Below are 21,077 nucleotides of genomic sequence, written 5' to 3' on the forward strand. Positions count from 1 at the left end.
TGTCTCTGTAGTCATTAACAGTCAGAGATGATTCAGTGCATCACAATTTCAACCTTAAGAGAGATAAGTCAAATCTCATAAATGAATTTTAAAAACCCTTTGAACTTTATATAATATATTGGAAAGTGGAAAATTGTTGTGAAAATATTTACATTTGCATCTTCTTTGTATCAGCTCTCTTACGTTCTCTTATTTGAAAATAAGATGTACAACGTATTCTCCTTAAAAACAATATTTTTTTTTACAAAAAAGTCTCGAAAGAGCAACTTTGATGTCTTTGTTCCTCATGCTGTAGATTAATGGATTCAACATAGATGGAATAATGGAATACATTATTGTTATTATGAAGTTTGGATGTGATGCATTGTCAGCTATAGGTCTGAAGTAAGCAAGGCAAGAAGTAAAGAAAAATATGAAGAAAACAACCAGATGTGGTAAGCAAGTAGAGAAGGCCTTTTTTCTTCCTAGAACAGAAGGAATTCTCAGAACTGCTGAGAAGACATGTGCATAACTCACAATGACAAAGGCAAAACAACCAGTGGCTAACATAGCACTGAAAATTTGAAATCCTTCAGATACATATAATTGAGAACAGGCAATCTTAAGTAAATATGGAACTTCACAGAAAAATTGGTTTACACTATTAGAGCAGAAAGGAGTCATAAAAGTGAAAACAGTGTATAATGAAGCATTAAGAAAGCTGGCAGTCCATACACCAGCAATGATCTTGGTGCAGGCCTTCCTGTTCATTATCATTTCATAATGTAAAGGGTTACAGATGGCAATATATCGATCATAGGCCATGACAGTAAGGAGAGAAGTATCACAGCTCAGGAAAAACAACAAAAACATTACTTGGGCAATACAGCCAGAATGAGAAATAACTATTCTATTTGTAAGAAAATTAAAAAGAGTTTTAGGAATAATGACTGATACTGAACCAATGTCTTGCATGGCTAAATTCATCAGGAAGAAGTACATGGGGGTGTGAAGATGGTGGTCACAAACAACAGCTGAGATGATGAGAAGATTCCATGTTACAGTCATTAAATAGAATATCAGTAGCAAAGCCACATGCATAATCTGTAGCTCCCAAATCTTTGAGAATTCCCAGAGAAGAAACTCAGAAGTATCATTATCCATTCTTAAACATTACACCCTAGAAGAATAGGACATAACATTATTAAAAATATTTTCTATTCAGTACAGTTTGGAATGATTTGCAGAAGGATGGATTAGCTTTTAGTGAAGATTACCTTAAAACTTCATTCTAAAAAATTATTGAAACATTCTTAAAATTCAGGATAACTCTGACAGATATTTAACCACTGCCAATTCTTATGGATTTTCTTTATAATCTTAGAAGTTTTGGAGATACTTGAAATTATTGATTTAATTAAAACAATTTTCTAACACTAACCTAATCAGATGTGAGAGCCTAAAGCAACAAGATTGCTTTCATCAAATCAAATAAAAGCTTCTGGAAGTTGGAAATGAATGCAAGTATATTCAAACATGTCAATGTGAAAATAGTTGAGGTTACTCCTCTTTTTAAAAATAGTTTATTCCTCTTCAACCAGCATAGTTCAGGCAGTACAATACACTATCACTATTTGTTGAAATGAATTTAACCAGTATAATACACAATTTTAGATAGAAAAGATTTTGAGATTTTATAGAATAGCTCTGAGATTCTGCGCTTTAGTTTTGTAATGTCAGAATTACTATTTCTACTAAATTCCTTCCTTTGTTATAGAAATAACTTACTTGGGTTGGGTTGGGATTAGCCATACTTATGTATTTTGCTGCATGTAGATGGAGAGAATGTTTTTGTTGCATTATTTTTTAAGCCATCATTTTTTAAATAAATATTAATGGCCCTAAATGAATTGGGGGTTTGAATTACAACATTTGTTATAGCCTTTGAATGACTTGTCATTTCCACCTTGATCTACACAATATGCGGACTGAAAAAAATGGCTTAAAATCAGAACCTCAATTCTATTTGACAACGTAATTTGAATTAAGAATTCTGTATAGTCAGCTTGTTTATTAAGTGAATGAAAATGTTTTTAAAGAGTCCATTTTACATACTGAGACAGCCCTAGATTAGTTATATATACAGCCCTGTATTAGTTATATATATATATGTACAGGGCTTTTTTTCTCAAAGAACGCCCAGAACGGAGTTCTGGCAACTTTTTTTTTTTTTTTTTTAAGAAAAAAAGCACTGTAATTGAAATTGAAATTAAATTGCATGACACCATGGTAATCCTTCTTAGTCAGGAAAATCTCATTAATCTGAATAATTGAAGATTGTTTGTGCAATTATTAAAGGTGGCGGTAAAGGGGAAAACTATGGGATAAGTTATTATTTGCTGTACTTGATTAATTTAGGATGTTTTAAGTTTTAGTGTTATTTATTTTAATATCTCCCCTTAAATAAATGTTACTGAAGAATGATTTAGGCAGCCAACACTTATAACTATAATCTGCATTTTGTTGGAATTTTAATTGCAAAGGAAAGGGAAGACATATGAATATTTAAATGAAGAAAGGAACTAATAATGTGTAATTCCAATTAAATATAGGGTAGGTACATGACTTACCATCTTCATCCATTTTTATTCATGTAGATTTTTATTTTACTTTTTTCTTGTTCTCCTTCCAAAGCCATCAGTAAATTTTTATATTGTACTGTATTTTCATGAGATTTTATCTATTTTGTTCTTGCCATTTCCCCAAGGACTTTTTTTTAAGAACAGTTTCAGTTCATAGTATAAATAACCTATTGGGGGTTGGGTGGATTTAAAAATAAAATAAAAGACATTACCCAAGTGTCTTTATTATTATAATGGTGGATGGAGAGAACAAATTTGCAATAAAACATAATCCACCCAGTGACTTAAATATTAACAGAGTTAATTTTAACAAACTCAGAGAAAGCCTAGGAAAGATTCTATGTATGAAAATATTAAAGGGGAAAACAATTCAAGAAGCTTGGCAAACTCTGAAAAATATGATCAGAAAGGCCCAGTCCAGCACAATACCACTGAAAAAGAAAACAAGGAACCCAAAAAGTAACCAGCATGGTTGCACAAATATCTCTCTGATAAACTGAAAGACAAAAAGGACAAGGGTGAAAGATCATTCTCTGACCTTCTGGGTTGGTTTCTGAACATTTTGTTACCAGGCTAGGTAACATCTTCAGCAGAGTTTAGGAGATGTCAGTGTTCTTATGTTTATAAGTGTCAGTGTCAGTGTTCTTCTGTTTATAAGGGTTTAAGGTGTGGGTGTGTCAAGTGAGAGACTATGATGGGTCTTGTGATGGGTCTCATGATGGGGAGGTTAATTAGGTCAGGGTCATTGGGATATGGACTGTTGGTGGGGCTTGTGTGGGGTGGTTGAGGGTCAGTGCTATCTCTGGTTGGCTGTGCAGTTGATTTGGATTCTGAAGGTTTGTAGGATGATTGTAGATCAATGTGTGTATTGATGGAATTGCTTGTGGAGTGACAAGCTTCAATGAACTCACAAGCATGGTGGGTGGTAGCATGGCTGATTTTTGTGTTGCTCCAATTGAACTGGGGCTGTTTTGTGTTGGTCTGGGTAGAGATTAAGAATTTAGGATCATGGTGTTTGACTGTTTTTTAATTGGCATGATGTTTGTCCCATGTAGAATTGATTGCAATGGTTATGGTTGATTTTGTAGATTACATTGTTTCTTTCATCCTTCTGTATTTTGTCTTTGGTTTTGGATAATTTCTGGTGGAGTGTACCTGTAGATTTGTGGGCTATTGCTATTTCTAGGGATTGGAGAATTCTGGCTGTCATTTCCAATATCCCTTTTGTATATGGTACGGTTAATTTTTGCACGTGGTGTGTTGTGGTTTGGGTGCTGTGTGTGATGTTTTTTGGATAGTCGTTATCCAAAATTTTTATTAGTTTTCCATTTTGCACCAACAGAAGCTTAAGAACCAACATGGAGATATGGTGATCAATTACAAAAAGAAAACAATAGCATTATAAATATTTCTTAAAATTTCCCTCTCTATCTATATATAATATAGAATGAACTACCCCCAGAGATCAGGGTGATCCCTGATCTCCCTTCCTTCCGCCGCGCCCTTAAGACATGGTTATTCCAACTTGCAGGACTGGCCTAGGGGAAAAATTTTTAATGGGGGTTTTAAAGTAATTTTTAACTATTAGACCAATTATTAATATTTGTTTTTAATTATGTTTTTAATTTGTAGTTTTTTGGTAGTAGCATTTTATCTGGTTGTTAGCCGCCCTGAGTCCGTAAGGAGAAGGGCAGGATATAAATTAAATTAATAAATAAATAAATAAATCAAATTGATTCGAATAAAATCATTCATTAATATATCTAAATATAAATTCTCTTAATCAATCAAAACTTTCAACCGCTCAGTGTCTATTCTATACAAATCTATAATTTCTCACATATTTAAACTTAAACTGAAACTCTCCATTTATTTAAGATATATTATAATCTCATTAATACATTTCTAAAACAAATTTTCATTTATATTGCTACATATGAATTTCATTAATCAACAAACATTTAGAAGAGCTCATTATCTATCCCAACGTACCCCAAGTTTCTCTTATTTAAATCTATTCTTTTTCAATAATTCTCCAATTATTAATTCCATCTCATTCCAAAAAAAGAACAAAGAATAAAGAAAAAAGAAAAAAGAAAAAAAGAAAGAAAAAAGAAGCATATTTTTGCTACATTTCAGTATTAAATTCTAAATCATTTCATAATAGTCTCCCTTTTAACAAAATCCAAATCCAAAACAATCTAAATCACTATAAAACCTTTACCATCCATAATTATCATCTCAAATTTAATATTTATATCTTATTCTGGGTTTCTTCCTACTCCAAATAGGTTTCCATAATCGAGTCTCTAGTTCCGCAGATAGCTCTCCCATTCTTTCCTGCCACACTGTACACAGCAACAAGAGGTCTCCCATTGTCCGTTTTATTGGGTTGATATAAGAGTTACAGCTATTCTGAATAACTCATGTCAGAACATCATTTCCCATCTTTTTAAAAGTTGTATAAACTTTAGTTGAAATCATTTTTTTAATATACTCCTCTTTAATCAAATTTTGCTCTTCTTCCAATAGTTTTTCCTCTATCGGAAAGTCAAATGGTGTCTGCAAATCAGCTTGTCCTTCTGAAGTAAGCTCCTCCATTTCCTTATTATAGGTCATTTGTCCATTAATATCAAAACTTTTTTCCAATATCAATTGGTAATCCAACTGTACATTTGCTTCTTCCATCTCAGTGGACTGAGAACAAGTCTCTTGAATATGAACTGCTGTTTCACTTAAACCTTGTGCTTTGTTTTGTCGATGCAGAGAGATCTCCTTACTGCAGGCAATTATCATCTCCGTGTTTTCCAAAATTTTGTCCAAAATATACTTATAAATAGAATCTGAACAAGTTTCCTCCATTTTTATCATATTTGAAGACATTCTCTTTTTGGGGGAGACTATATTTACCCGCAATCAATCAATATCCATCTCTTCCCAAGTTCCTTAGTCTCTTTCCTTTGTACAAATTCCAAGAGAAGAAAATAGCAAAAGCAATACGTAGTTTCAGCAGAAAATGTCCCCCAAAGAGTCATCAAAGTTAATTAAATATTCAGTCTTTTCGGACACCATAAAAATTAAAAACAAACAATACTCTCCAAATACATAGCGTGTTAACTCTCAATAAGAAATTTCCTTGGGGCTCCCAAATAGCCAAAAATAAAATCAGCAATTAAAACAAAAATAGATTTAGTCTTTTTTCTTAGGCTTTTCTTCCCCCATTTAAAACGCCGCTTCAAGAAAAAGGGAAATGAGTCCAAAAATAAAAGCTTTTCACAGGAAGAAAAAAGAAAATAGAGGTAAAAAAAGTCTTACCGAATCTTCCACGGTGGGTCTGTTTGCTTAGATGATCTTATGGCTTACGGTCGGTGCAGCTAAATGATCGGCCATTTTACTGACCGATCTTTACTCCGTTGGCCCAAAGGAGATACTCGGACTACAGAGGGCACCGCCGCCCCTCTGCAGCCATCCGAGAAGCCTCCTCAACAGTGGTTGCTCCTCCAGAGCAACTTTTCAACCCTCTCAGGGGTCTACCAACAGAGGAAACTTGGCCAGCAAAGGGACGATTCCCTTTGCTCAACCGCACCACCGCGACCCGGAACCGGAAGCCACCTTTTTTGCTTTTCTTAATGTTGTGGTGCTGCAGTATGTCCTGGCCCTTTTGAAGAGGGTCTGGACACAGTAACCTTTGTGTGCTGTGAGATGGTGGCTTGCAAAGCTGAGGATCTGAATTGTTTACATGGGTTTGTGGTAGATAAGGATGTCCAGTTCTCTGTTGTCTATTCTCCTTATGTCAATGTGAAGGAATGGGAGTCTGTTGTCTGTTTCCTCTTCTTATGTGAATTTGATCCCAGGGAATATGTTATTCAGTAGGTGGTCTGTTTCTTCAATTTGGAAACTTTTGATGATGATGAAGGTGTGTCCATAGTGTGTCCATAATTTTGGTTGGATGGTGGGTAGAGCTATGGATTCAAGTCATTACATGACTGCTTCTGCTATTAGGCCTGATATGGATGATCTCATTGGGGTACCTTGTATTTATTTGTAGATTTTCCCAGTTACCTTGAAGTAAGTTTCATGATGGTTTCTGTAGATGTGAAATGTTTTGTAGTGGCATCATCTTTGAGGATATGGTGTCTAGTGAGTATGTAATGTATGGCTTGCTTAGCCAATGTCAATTGAGGTGAAGAGGGCAGTGATGTCAAAGGAGATCATAATTTCTTCCTTGTTGATTTTGGTGTATCCGCGTTTCCTCTGCAGAGTTTTTGCTACTTTGTATGTCAGTGTTCTTGGCAGAGACACAATTGGGCTTAAGGGATTTCTTGTGTACTTTGTGGAGTCCATAGAACCTGGGTGTGGAGGAGCCTTGTGGTTGCATGTGCTTTCTCTCTAGTGGTGTTAGCTGTTTTTCTTCCAAAACAGGCACAAAATGTTTTGGTTCATGATAATTGATCCTACAATTGCCTGGAAAAATACCAGTGCATCACTGATGAACAAAAATCTGCTTGATCAACTCCATTGGACAATACCTTAGAATGTAAAATCGACAGGAATGCCAACAAAATACAAACTCAAAAATGCAACTTACTATAAGAGAAACTCAATACCATCACTTCAAAATCATAAGATGACAACTCAGAACTATTGATCAGAAATCTATCCAGAAGACCTCTATCTGATGAGAAAAAGACTGTCCTCACACATGGCCTCAATTTCAATCACAAAGATGCTGACCTCATTGAATTCCTCACCAATCTCAACTCCATTCTCAAAATGAGCCACCTGGACCAAGAAACACTAGAAAACATCAGACAAAGAATCATCCCCAATGTGCAACACAACAGACAAAATGAAACACTCAGCCAAAAGGAGAAGAGTGCACTAAAGATACTGAAATACGATGAAAGCATCATCATCCTACTGGCAGACAAAGGCAGACTGACAGCAAAGTCAAAAACAATGTCAACAAAACCAAAACCTACAAAATAATCACAATGATCTGACAAAATAGCTAGAGAAAAAAAAATAAAAGACAACCTAAGAAAAATGGAAAAAGCAAAATGGCTAACACCACTAGAGAGAAAGCACATGCAACCACAAGACTCCTCCATACCCAGGTTCTATGGACTCCTCAAAATACACAAGAACGGCATTCCATTATGCCCAATTGTGTCTCTGCCAGGAAGACTGACATATAAACTAGCAAAAATCCTGCAGAGAAAACTCAGTCACCTGGTCAATGACTTTACCCACTCAATAAATTTCCCACAACAATTTCTCCAATGCATCAAACACACCAAGATCAACAAGGAAGAAATTATTTTAAGCTGCCTGTAATAGGAGTGATGGTTAAACGTATAAACTGTATATTGTATGTCTATTTTTCTCCTTCCTGATCAAATGCAAACATAAATAAGTACATAGTTCACAATTCTTTAAAGTTAAATGATCTCTGACTAATAAGCCTTGAAAGAGCAAGTTTGATGTCCTTGTTTCTCATGCTGTAAATCAATGGATTAGTCATGGGTGGAATAATAGAATACAGCATTGTAATTATGTATTGAAGGTAGGATGGATTGTCAGATATGTCTCTTAGGTAAGCAAAGCAAGCCGTAAACACAAATAGGGAGAAGACAATAAGATGTGGCAGACAAGTGGAGAAGGCCTTTTTCCTTCTTTGAACCGAAGGAATTTTCAAAACAGCAGAGAAGACATGCACATAAGACACAAGGATAAAAATAAAACAACCGAGTGTTAATGTACTACTGAAAATTAGAACTCCAATTTCAGGTGCATATACACCAGGACAGGCAATCTTAAGTAAATAAGGGATTTCACAGTAGAACTGATTGATAATATTAGAACAGAAAGGAGTAATAAAAGTGAAAGTGGTATGTAATGAAGCATTGAAAAGGCTGGCAACCCATACGCTGCCAATCATTTTGATGCAGGCTTTCCTATTCATTATCATTTCATATTGTAAAGGACTACAAATGGCAATATACCGATCGTATGCCATCACAGTAAGGAGGGAAATATCACAGGCCAAGAAAAAGGCAAAGAACATGACTTGGGCAGCACATCCCAAATGAGAAATAGTTCTAATATTCATGAGAGAATTAAAAACTGCTTTGGGGACAATGACTGAAATGGAACCAACATCCTGCATGGCTAAATTCATCAGGAAGAAGTACATGGGGGTGTGAAGGTGGTAGTCACAAACAACAGCAGAGATGATGAGAAGGTTCCCTGATAATGTCATTAAATACAATATCAGCAGTAAAGCTATGTGCATAACCCGTAGCTCCCAAATTTCTGAGAATTCCCAAAGAAAAAATTGAGAGGTGTCATTATCCATTCTTAATGATTACATCCCTAGAAGAAAAAGAAAAAAAAATGTTAAACTATTTCCATTCAATATCATTTTGAGTTATCTGTGGAATACTGCATTTCATGGATATTAGATTAAAACCTGACCTTCCAAATTTATTCAAATATTCTGAGCAACAGATTTATATGATTGTGCTTCCTTAAAGTTCAGGGTGATGACTCTCACAGATTTTTAACCATTAATATCATTAATATCAAACCTTAGGGCATTCTGTAACAATAATTGTTCAAAACTGGGAGCCTAAAGAAAACAAATATTTCTTATCCAACAGATAAAAACTGCTGGAAATTGGATTTAAATCCAAGTACATTTAAAGATATCAATATGATATAACTGTAGTCTCTCTTCCTCCCCCTTTCCCTTTTTTTTAAAAAAAAGAAAAAGAGACTTTATTTTTAACTGGCATATTGTTACTGGCAGATACAATATGCTTTTTTTTTTTTATCTTTTACTGGCATAACTCTAGAGTTCTTTATTAGTGTTTTATAAATTCTGCTCATTTCAGAATTACCACCTCTGCTCAACTCTTTTCTTTAATTGTTGTAGAAATATGATTATTTTGATGTGGGATTTGCCGCAGTTATTAATTTTAGCGACTATGGATTGTTTTTGCTTCATTTTTTTAAAACCATCATTACAAACTTACTTGATAAATGGCCCTTAATAAACTGCAGTGTTTGAATTATGGCATCCAGAAAGAAAAATACTTTGATTCTGTATTCTCTACTTTGTTCTATACAAAATTGAGATTTTAAAAATGGCCTCAAATCAGAGCCTTCAATTCTATTTTACAATTTTATCTGAATTAAGAACTCTATGGAATCACCTTGTTTAGAAAGTAAATGAAAATGTTTTCAAAGAGTCCATTTTAAATAGTAGCACAACGTTAGGATGTAAGTAAAAAACCCTGGGTTCTGTACTAAAATAAGGGCATAATCAAAATGATTAAAGAAAAATAATGTGTTTATTTATTTTTCTCTCTCTTCTTAAATAAAACGTACTGATGAATCATTTCTTTGTAGACAGCTAACACTTACATTATAATCTGTATTTTTTTGGAATCATAATTGCAAAAGAAAGGGAAGGAAAGACTTATGAAAATTTAAAGGAAGAAACAAACCATTAATGGACAATTCAAAAAAATTAATAACTTACCAACTTAATCCATTTTTAGTCATGCAGATTTATTTATTTATTTTCTGATTGTCTTTTTAGAGTCATGAGTAATACTGTGCTGAATTTCTATGAGGTTTTTATCTAACGTCTCTTACCATTTCCCCAAGGATTAAAGAAAAAACTCTTAATTGATAGTATAGATAAAGTACTGGGGGGTGGATTTAAAAACAAAGGAAAAAAAAAGAAACAAAAACTATTTCAATGATTGCCCAAGTGTCTTTATTATTATAATGGGGAAATGGGGGTGTGGTGGACAACTAATTTGCAGGCTTACTAATGAAAAATATTTGAGCACTAAATAGACTTTATCATTTTTAAGTAATGAAAATCTAAACTGTCACAATTTTATAATATTTTAGGTTTAGATTAAGGATGATGTTATCAACTACTTCTATCATTTATTTTGGTTTTATGGGGTAGGAAATTCAATTTCAGTATAATTACTGAAGAATCAAAAGATTTTTTGTTGAGGCATATTGCCCAATTTTCCTTAGAAAATAAGATAATTTGGATTCTTCTCTAAATATTGTGTTTCCCCGAAAATAAGACCCAGTCTCATAATTTTTTTGCCTCAAAAGGAGGCACTGGGTCTTATTTTCTTATTTTCTACCTCCCACACCCTGACACCTTTCGCGTCATGCTTGACTTCTTCAGTAGCTGCTTGCCATCATTTGCAACTAGACGCCATGTGGCACAAGGCTACCAGGAGGCTGCATGGTGCTTCAGACAATTTGCAGGAAGCTACATTGTGCTTTGGGCCATTGCTACTCACGGCAAGAGGCTGCATGGCACTTTGGGCCATTTGCAGGAGGCCTCATGTTGCTTTGGGCCATCCATTGCTGCTGGTCACGGCAGGAGGCTACACGGCATTTTGGGTCCTGCCACAAGGAGCAGCAACAACCCAAATCGCTGCACGGCATCCTGCCATGAGGAACAGCAATGGCCCGAAGCACTGTGCAGTCTTCTGCCACAACCAGCAGCACCAGCATGATGAGCCACATGGTATGACAAGTTTTGGGGCATGGGAGGTCTGCCACAGCAGTCCTACCAGTAAGGTAAGTAGGTCCCCCCTGCCCCCACCCTAGTTTGATTTTTAGGTATGTGCCTCGCCTGAAAACTAGGGCTTATTTTCAGTGTATAGCTTATATTAGGCCCAGCCCAAAAAATCAAGCTAGGAATTATTTTGGGGGTAGGGCTTATTTTTGGGAAAACAGGTGTCGTGGAAAAACCCAATGTTAAAGACAAGAGACAGCAACACAAAACAATAATTCTTACTTTAAGATTCAGAGGTTTATTTTGCTAATAATTTGGAACATAGCAAGCATAATAACACAACATCACTTACATTAATAACCCATTGCAAATGGCTTCTGATTCCTGATCGCGTCGCCTTCGGACACATGGGGAGAGTTCCCTCCCCCGCCGTCTGGTTTCTTTCCATCGAAAGACCCTAGAAAGGATTGAAAGTCACACTGGAGGGGCGACCACCGCTGAGGAGGACCCTCACCTGAGGGTGGAAGGGTGGCAGCCCTCCCCCTTGAGCTGAGGCAGATCCTTTGGATCGACGGAAGACATGGCCGACCATCTAGCTGCACCAGCTAAAAGCCAAAAGCACTACTAAACTCAATCAAGCACCATGGAAGATCTGGGTGAGACCTTTCCTTTGCTCTCTCTTTACCCTAACTACCATCCTGTGAAAGCTCCTTGAAACTCTCCCCATGCTCTCAATTCAGCAGAATGTCTGCACATTTCTGATCTTTGCAGGTGTAGACACATCCCAGCATCCATATCTTTTTCAAACCCTTCATTGCTGGTTTCAGTAAAGGTAGTCTTTACAACCATTTGTTTATTGATCTCTCAAAATTAAATAGCACTGAAAAAGTGAGTTATGAAAGTTTTTCATACCAATGACCATTGCAGCATCCCTATGGTCATGTGATCAAAACTTGGCAACTGGCATATGTTTATCACAGCTGCACTGTCCCAGAGTCATGTCATCACCATTTGTAACCTTCCCAGCTGGCTTCTGAAAAGCAAAATCAATGAGAGAAGCCACATTTGCTTAATGAGTACATGATTCATATAATGTCTGCAGTGATTCGCTAAACAACTGTGGCAAAAAGGTTACAAAATGGGGCAAAACTCACTTAATAACTGCCTTGCTTAGCAATGGAACTTTTGGGATTCAATTGTGGTCACAAGATGAGGACTACCTGTATAGTTGAACTGTCTGCCTTTTTGGGTCAACTCTTTACCACTTCAAGATTTTCACTGTTAATTTGAAAATAGATTATTCATGTTGGCTTTGGTTTGTTATTCTTTATATTAAATCATCATCATCATTTTATTTTTGCTGTGGTCCTTGAATTTCATTCCTAGAAGTTGTAGATCACATGCTTTTTCAACTTTCAGGCTAGCACCCTCAGCATATTGCAGGTGATTGGAGAGTCTCCCCATAATTTTAGAGCCATGTCCTTTTCTTCCAATACAGTTTCCTTCAATATATATTCTGCAAAAATATTAATTCTAAAGAAGGTTTTATTAATTACTAAAAATTGACAGAATAAATTTCACTTTTACATTGATTTTATAATAATTTTAAAAATGAGAAAAGTGTAATTTGTTATATCATTAAATTAGAAGGTATGTTTAGGTGATTTACATCAATTTGATAAGTTAATTCTTGGAGGGATTTTTGCATCTTATTTGTGTTTCTTTTTTGTTATTATTTTGTCTGGGTATTATATCTTAATAAGTAATTAATTTGATGAACGTGTCTACATTATTGTTTGGTATATACATTTTTTTTTGTATTTGTATTTCTCTTTGAATTGAATTGAAATTGAATAAAGAGACACAGATAGAGATGATAGAGTGGAAGGAAGGAAGGAAGGGAGGAAGGAAGGAGTTTCTTCTAAACAAAGTTTAGAAGAAAAGGATAATGAACTTTTAGATATTATTTTTTTCAAATTTTATATTTTCCTTTATAATTCCTTTGTAATTTGTAATATTTGAATCAGTCCTTATAAATGTTTGAATCAGTCCTTATAAATGTGAAGTGCTAATATTATTTGGGAAGATGTACTAACATGCTTGCATTACAATTGCAGGGAAAGGTGACATGACACTACATTCATATAGCAATAGTGATAGCTTTTAGGCTTATTTATCACCCCATAGTGCTTTACAGCTCTCTCTGGGTGGCTTATAATATAAACATTTTTGTCCTCAACAATATGGGGTCATCTTTTTACCGACCTCTGAAGAATGGAATGCTGAGTCAACCTGGAACCCCATCAGGATTGAACTCCCAGCTGTGGGCAAAGTTTGCCTGCAATACTGCAGTTTAACTACTTTGCCACCAGGGCACATATCACAACATTTATTGAATGACACATTAAACCTGTCCAGTTAATTAATAGAAGTGTCTGCATAATCTATTTGCATCTAGAGGGGAAATCATAGCATAGAATTAGAGCTGCTCTGCCTCAGAAATTGGCAAGATACCAGAAATAGAACACAACTTGTTCCTTTGATCCTCAGTGAATCTTACTAAATAGAGAACAGCTGGGAATAGTGGAAAGAAAATACACTGGGCTCAGGAATTCTGGGAGTTGAAGTCCACAAGTCATAAAAGAGCCAAGGTTGCCTACCCCTGACCTAAACTCTCAGAAAATGATGACAAAAAAATGTACAAATAAATCAGACAATAGAACAAAAACCAGAGGAAAGTGACCCAAAGATGGAGGCTACTGTTATGTATTCGGTTCGATGCGACATTGAAGAGGCAGTAGGTGAAAAACAACGATCTTTATTTTTAAGTCAAAACCGAAACTGAACAACCAATGCTCCACTCCGCTTCAAGGATTCTAGCCCTCAGTGAGGTCGGGATTATGATCCGACTGCCCCACAAAATGCAACCGTTATGAGCGGATAACTCGTTCTTCCTTCTCCAAAAATTCTGAAAGTTAGGCCCCGGGCACGTTTCTGGCCATCCTGCAAGCACCCAATTTAACACGCGGCTCAGCGTGTTGTTTGAAGCTGTCTCAGCAGCTACATCCCCTGCGTTAAGGGGAGATTCTGGCAAATCCTGGATAGCCAGAATGCAGTTAGCAGGAGCGGGTCTGGCTCTAATTGCGGTAGGAGTAGCCTACTAAGGCCATCTGTGTGGCCCATTTCTTTTCCTGGTTTATGGATCAGAGAATAACTATAAGCGGACAAGAATATTGACCATCTCAACATCCTAGGAGAAATAATCTGGGGTGTTTCCTTGTTCGTACTGAACAGCCCCAGAAGTGGCTTGTGGTCTGTGAAGACCATGAAATGGTGGCCATACATGGAATTTACTTATACCTGCCACGATGGCCAATGCCTCTCTATCAATCTGTGCATAGTTGCATTCCACTGAAGAGAGGGTCGTAGAATAATAGGCTATGGAAACTTGTGTCCCATCAGCCTGAAGATGGCTTAACACAGCTCCAATCCCATACGGGGATGCATCATACACAATGCTGATTAGTAGCTGCTCATTAAAATCGGTCAACACCGCATTTGATGACAGCAGTGATTTGACTGCTGCAAAACTTTGCTTGTGGATGCTCGTCCACTTCCACTGAGCCTTCTTGTCCTAGAGCCAGTGTAAAGGCTCTGCCACTGCTGCTTTGTGGGGAAGGAAGGCATGATAAAAATTAAAGAGTCCCAAAAAGGTCTGAACTTCTCCTTTTGTCTTGGGACTGGGTGCCTACTGAATTGCTTTGAGCTTGGATTCAGCAGGATGAATGCCTTCAGCATCTATATGAAAACTAAAGAACTCTGTGGAAGTAATCCCAATTTTACATTTTTTCTCCTTTAGCTTCAGCCTCCCTTCATGGAAATGATGCAAGATGGCCCTAATCCTATCAGTTAGGATTTTGACTGATTCCCTGGCTATGAGGACATCATCAAAATATAGGCACACACCTGGAATGTTTCGGAGCATGCGCTCCATTACGATCCGAAAAATTCCCGGCGCTACACTAACACCGAACTGTAACCACCACACCTTGAAGGCTCCCATGTGGGTTACTATGGTCTGGGTCTCAGCCGTGGCGTCGTCCACCAGCAGCTGCTGAAAGGCCTGGGCCAAATCTAATTTGGTGAAAATGTGACCTCCCTGTAGAGATGTCAAAATGTGGCTGACCACAGGCACAGGATACGAGTGCTATTGGAGGGTTTTATTTAGCATGCATTTATAGTCGACACAAATGCAGACCTCCCCGTTGGCCTTAAGTGGTGTAACTATGGGAGTTTCCCATGGATTGCTATCCATCGGCTCTAAAATGCCTTGAAGCAACAGTTTGTCCAACTCTGCATTGATTCTTTGCTTAAGGGCAAAAGGCACCCCACGAGGCTTTATCCTTATTGGCGCTATTGTACGGTAAAACCGGAGGGCAATTGGGGGGCCTTTCTACTCTCCTAACTCTGAGCTGAAAACATCAGCAAATTCCTTACAAACTGCTGAAAGGATCGACATCTGCAAGCTATTTAACCCGGTCATTTGAATTCCCAATGCATCAAACCAATTGAGCCCAATGAGGCTAGTGTGGTTGCCCTCAACTACTACAACTTCCAGTGGACCCTCAAAATTCCTGAACTGCACCCCGAGTGTGGCCTCCTTCTTGACTGTTACACGGGAGTTTTGAAAATCGGTTAGAATGAGGTTCGACGACCTGAGCTTAACTCGCTTGCCACTATGACTACAAATTTGCTGAGGGTCCTTTGGGAAATTATTGATAAAACTGACCCCGTGTCAAACTTCATGTCACAAGGAACCCCTTGCAACTTGACTTTGAGATGCAACTTCTCCTTGAGTGGGTGATGGGCACCTGTCCTAAACACGCTCCTTCAGCTAGCGCAATAGCCCACCCTGTTTTTTCTGGGAACCCCGGTACCTTTCCGAGGCAACTCTTCTGATGAGTGTTCTCTCCTGCAACCCTTGCTTGCCACATGCCCTGCATGTTGCTGTGCGGAACCGGCATTCCGGCCATTTGTGTCAGTCTCCACACCCAACACATTGAGAAAAAGGAACTGTCTTGTCAATTGGTCATTGGGGCCTTCTTTCAGGTGGTTGCTGTAACCGATCGTGGTCTGATTCGGAGTCTTTGACACTCTCGGCGTCCTCTTGGTGGACGGCCTCCGTGCAAGGAGGGTTCTTGGAGAGCCATAGGGCGTTGACAGCTCTGCCAGTTGCTTCTTCAGCCGTGATCTCCCACAATGCATCTTGGAATGAGATAGTCTCTTTTGCGAATATCTTCTGTTGAAGCTCCCGATTCCACAAACTACAAACTAAACAGTCCCTCAGTCTTTCTTCGAGGCCTTTGAATTTGCAAGGTCGGGCCGCTTGACAAAGAGCAGCTATCAGGTTGGCGGCAGACTCGCTGGGACATTGGTCTTGCTGTTTGAAAATGTGCTGCCAGGCAATGACCGATAACTTGGGCTCAAAGTGCTCTTTGAGCATCTTCTTAAATTCTGAGTACATAAAGGACTCGAGCAGAGCTGGTGCAACCAAGTTCTCGGCGATGTCAAATGTCACCTGACCGCACACACACAGCAGCGTCGCAGCCTTCAGACTGTTGTCTCAAACTTGGTTAACCTGCAGGTAGTTTTCAACTCTGGCGACGTAGGAGTTCCACCTCTCTGGATGAGCAACGTCGAATTTGGAGAGTTTTCTGATCTTAGCCATGGTGAATTTTTTGCGGGCCTCTCAATGCCTCGTGCTGCACAGATTTCCATGGAACTTCCAGAGTGGATCTATGGAAGCACTCTCCTCCAGCGTTTCCATACTGGTAGGATAGAGTGAGTGAGGGGGAACGCCGTTCTGACCAAGCATCTGCTAGGCCTAATTCCCATAGTGACTCAGCTCTTCGTGGTGAGGCAGCATGATTCCACCTTCATTGCCAGTGTTATGTATTCGGTTCGATGCGACATTGAAGAGGCAGTAGGTGAAAAACAACTTTCTTTATTTTTAAGTCAAAACTGAAACTGAACAACCAATACTCCACCCATACTTATTAAATCAGCCTAAAGGCGGCAGCCAATAGGAACCCAGTATTCTCCCACTTAAATGCATAATAAGTAGTCTGCAGACAGAAAGTCTGGCTTGTTGGCCACGTGGCCAGCTAACCGTTTCTTCACAGTCCTCAGCATCTTAATTCACAGACTTTCCTCAATACATTACAGCTACAAACAAAGAAAAATTAGTTTAACACAGACAAAGAAAAATCTGCAAGAATTTGCCATAATATCAGAAATATAAAAGACATTTTATTGTTTAGGATTTCAAAACAAAACTGAGGATAAGAAAAAAAGATTTGAAAAAATGGACTATAGAGCTGTCAGAAGAACCACTAGAGTTTGAGAGATAAAAGATGAAAAGAGAAATTGAGGGAGAAGGAAAGTGGAAGCTTCTTAACAAATATAATTGGGTGAAACTCCCCCTCAAAAGCGTCTTACTCAACTTGTCTTTCCCATTTTTAACAACACTTATAAAAATACAGGAAGAATCCCCTGGCAAGCTGAACACACTGATTCGAAAAGCTGCCTGGCAAAAGAAGAAGGTGAGAGCTAGACTCAAGAGAGATGATTTAACCTACCAGATAGAGTACTACATGACTAAACACTTGTTTGAATATGGTTAAAAGAATAGTTAAATTCTGGATATGAATGGATTTTATAGCAAGAGATTTGTAAATAATATAGTATCACTTTATGATACGGGAAATGTAAAAATAATGGGATGAACAAAATGTTTTGGTTATTTAAATATAATCAATTTTGAGAAAATTATAATTGATAACAAATGTTTTGATTACTGTAGGAAAATTAAGCTTACATAAGAATTCTGAAAACAGGACTTACAGTGATTTACATAAGATGATTTTTTGCAAATGCAATTGTAAAATAAGCTGATCAGAAAAGATGCTACATATGGATGTTATTGTTATTCATATAAATATTAAAAAAATATATATTCAACTTTACATGTATTGAAAATACTAACAACTATATTTGCTCAATGCTGGTAAAAGGAGAATATTATTGGAAGAAGAGAGGATCAAGACAAGGTATTTCTAGTTAGTATATTGATTATGAAATCATGGAAATTAACTATTATTGATCGTTGTTAAATATATGAACCCAGACAACACGTTGTTTACCAAGTACTAATGATTGTTATTATAAAAAATCAATAAAATATATTTAAAAAATGAAAACCTCAATAAACATTTCTCATATGAAATTCTTGAACACAATTTGCAGTATTTTTTTTTGTAAAATACCCAAACAGGATTATTTACTTTCAAATGCTTTCTCCTAATAAATCCATTGTTTATAGATTTTCTGTACTACATCCATATTGGAAATATGTAAAGTTGTATTAAATTCAATATTTCATACAATTCTATTTTTTTTTTGTCTGTTAACTGTCTTTTGCAGAATAACTGTTGTGATAATTATCTCTGACACTTTGGCATCAAACAAAGGATACAAATTTTTGTCTAAGTATTCTGACAGTATTATCTGGTGGTTAAGTCAAAGAACTGGGGAAAAATGAGCATGGGTCCAGCACTACCCAACTGGGTGTCCTTGCAGGAAACTTCTTCTTTCAGCTACTACTTAAAATGCTGGCAAGAAAATTGAACATATATGTCTCTGTAGTCATTAACAATCAGATATGATTCAGTGCACCACAACTTCAACCTTACCAGAGATAAGTCAAATCTGATAAATAAATTTTAAAAAGCATTTGAACTTTATATAGTATATTGGAAAGTGGAAAATTGTTGTGAAAATATTTACATTTGCATCTTATTTTTATCAGCTCTCTTACTTTCTCTTATTTGAAAATAAGAAGATGTACAACATATTCTCCTTAAAAAAACAATATTTTTTTACCAAAAACTCTTGAAAGAGCAACCTTGATGTCTTTGTTCCTCATGCTGTAGATTAATGGATTCAACATAGATGGAATAATGGAATACATTATTGTTATTATGAAGTTTGCATGTGATTCACTGTCAGCTGTAGGTTTGAGGTAAGCAAGGCAAGAAGTAAAAAAAAAATATGAAGAAAACAAACAGATGTGGTAAGCAAGTAGAGAAGGCCTTTTTCCTCCCTAGAACAGAAGGAATTCTCAGAACAGCAGAGAAGACATGCATATAAGTAACAATGACAAAGACAAAACAACCAGTTGATAGCATAGCAATGAAAATTTGATATCCAGTTTCAGATACATATAAATCAGAACAGGCAATCTTAAGTAAATATGGGATTTCACAGAAAAACTGGTTTATACTATTAGAGCAGAAAGGAGTCATAAAAGTGAAAACAGTGTGTAATGAAGCATTAAGAAGGCTGGCAGTCCATACACCAGCAATGATCTTGGTGCAGGCCTTCCTGTTTATTATCATTTCATAATGTAAAGGGTTACAGATGGCAATATATCGATCATAGGCCATGACAGTAAGGAGAGAAGTATCACAGCTCAGGAAAAACAACAAAAACATTACTTGGGCAATACAGCCAGAATGAGAAATACTTCTTATATTTGTAAGAAAATTAAAAAGAGTTTTAGGAATAATGACTGATACTAAACCAATGTCCTGCATGGCTAAATTCATCAGGAAGAAGTACATGGGGGTGTGAAGATGGTGGTCACAAACAACAGCTGAGATGATGAGAACATTCCATGTCACTGTCATTAAATAGAGTATCAGTAGCAAAGCCACATGCATAACCTGTAGCTCCCAAATCTTTGAGAATTCCCAGAGAAGAAACTCGAAAGTATCATTATTCATTCTTAAACCCTAGAAGAAAAGGATTTTTTTTCTTAACAATTTTATAAAAGATAAGTTAACGTCTTCCAAAATCACTTCTAATGAAATTGTAGAACAAGATAAAAAAAAATTTGTAATACTCATAGTACTTTTATATAAAAGAATTTTAAGTCTTAATAAGACTGTCTATAAATTGGTGACAGTTAAGAATACCTAAAAGAAATATAAGAACCCAAATCTCTAATTTAAAATTACTTATTTAATTAAAACTATTTTCTAACACTAACTTCACCAGAAGTCAGAGCCTAAAGCAAAAAGATTGCTTTTATCAAATGAAATAAAAGCTGCTGGAAGTTGGAATTGAATGCAACATGTCAATGTGAAAATAATTTTTTTAATTGTTTCTTCCTCTTGAACCAGCACAGTTCAGGCAGTAAATACACTATCACTATTTATTGAAATGAATGTAACCTACCATAATACATAATTTTAGATAGAAAAGGTTTTTTAAGATTTTACAGAATAGATCTGGGATTCTGTAAATTCTTTTGTTGGGTTGGGATTAGCCATATCTATTTATTTTGGTGCCTGTGGATGGTGAGACCTTTTTTGTTATATTATTTTTAAGCCATTTTATTTTGGTTTTTTATAAACATTAATGGCATTAACTGAACTGAGTGATTTGAATTATGGCATTTATTATACTTTTAATCTTTTGAATGACCTTCTCATTTCCACTTTGATCTACACAATATGTGGATTGAAAAAAAAGGCTTAAAATCACAACCTCAATTCTATTTGACAATATAATTTAAATTAAGAACTCTATATGGTCAGCTTGTTTATCAATTGAATGAAAATGTTTTTAAGGAGTCCATTTTACATACTGACACAGCCCTAGGTTTTAAAGTTTTTTATATATAAAGTGAAAATGAGGCCATAATTTCAATGGATTACAGGAAAACAATTGAAATTAAATTACATGAGACCATGGAAATCCTTCTTAATCAGTCAAATCTCATTAACCTGAATAATTGAAGAATGTTTGTGCAATTACTGAAGGTGGAGGTAAAG

General features: G+C 36.4%; 2 protein-coding genes and 1 pseudogene across 2 annotated transcripts; all 3 read right to left on the reverse strand.

Moving 5' to 3' along the window:
* Positions 1-222: 222 nt before the first annotated feature.
* On the reverse strand, positions 223-1,143 carry LOC114922453 (olfactory receptor 14I1-like). The gene has a single exon (XM_029283828.1). It carries the CDS (start codon positions 1,141-1,143, stop codon positions 223-225), a length of 921 nt encoding a protein of 306 aa, XP_029139661.1.
* A 6,903-nt stretch (positions 1,144-8,046) lies between these two features.
* Positions 8,047-8,979, reverse strand: LOC114922454 (olfactory receptor 14I1-like). Its single transcript, XM_029283829.1, has one exon. The coding sequence runs from the start codon at positions 8,977-8,979 to the stop codon at positions 8,047-8,049; it is 933 nt and encodes a 310-aa protein (XP_029139662.1).
* A 10,120-nt stretch (positions 8,980-19,099) lies between these two features.
* On the reverse strand, positions 19,100-20,024 carry LOC114922455 (annotated as a pseudogene).
* Between the last annotated feature and the right edge of the window lie 1,053 nt (positions 20,025-21,077).

Source organism: Protobothrops mucrosquamatus, unplaced genomic scaffold (assembly GCF_001527695.2).
Source record: "Protobothrops mucrosquamatus isolate PMUCROS unplaced genomic scaffold, P.Mucros_1.0 scaffold247, whole genome shotgun sequence".
NCBI lineage: Eukaryota > Metazoa > Chordata > Lepidosauria > Squamata > Viperidae > Protobothrops > Protobothrops mucrosquamatus.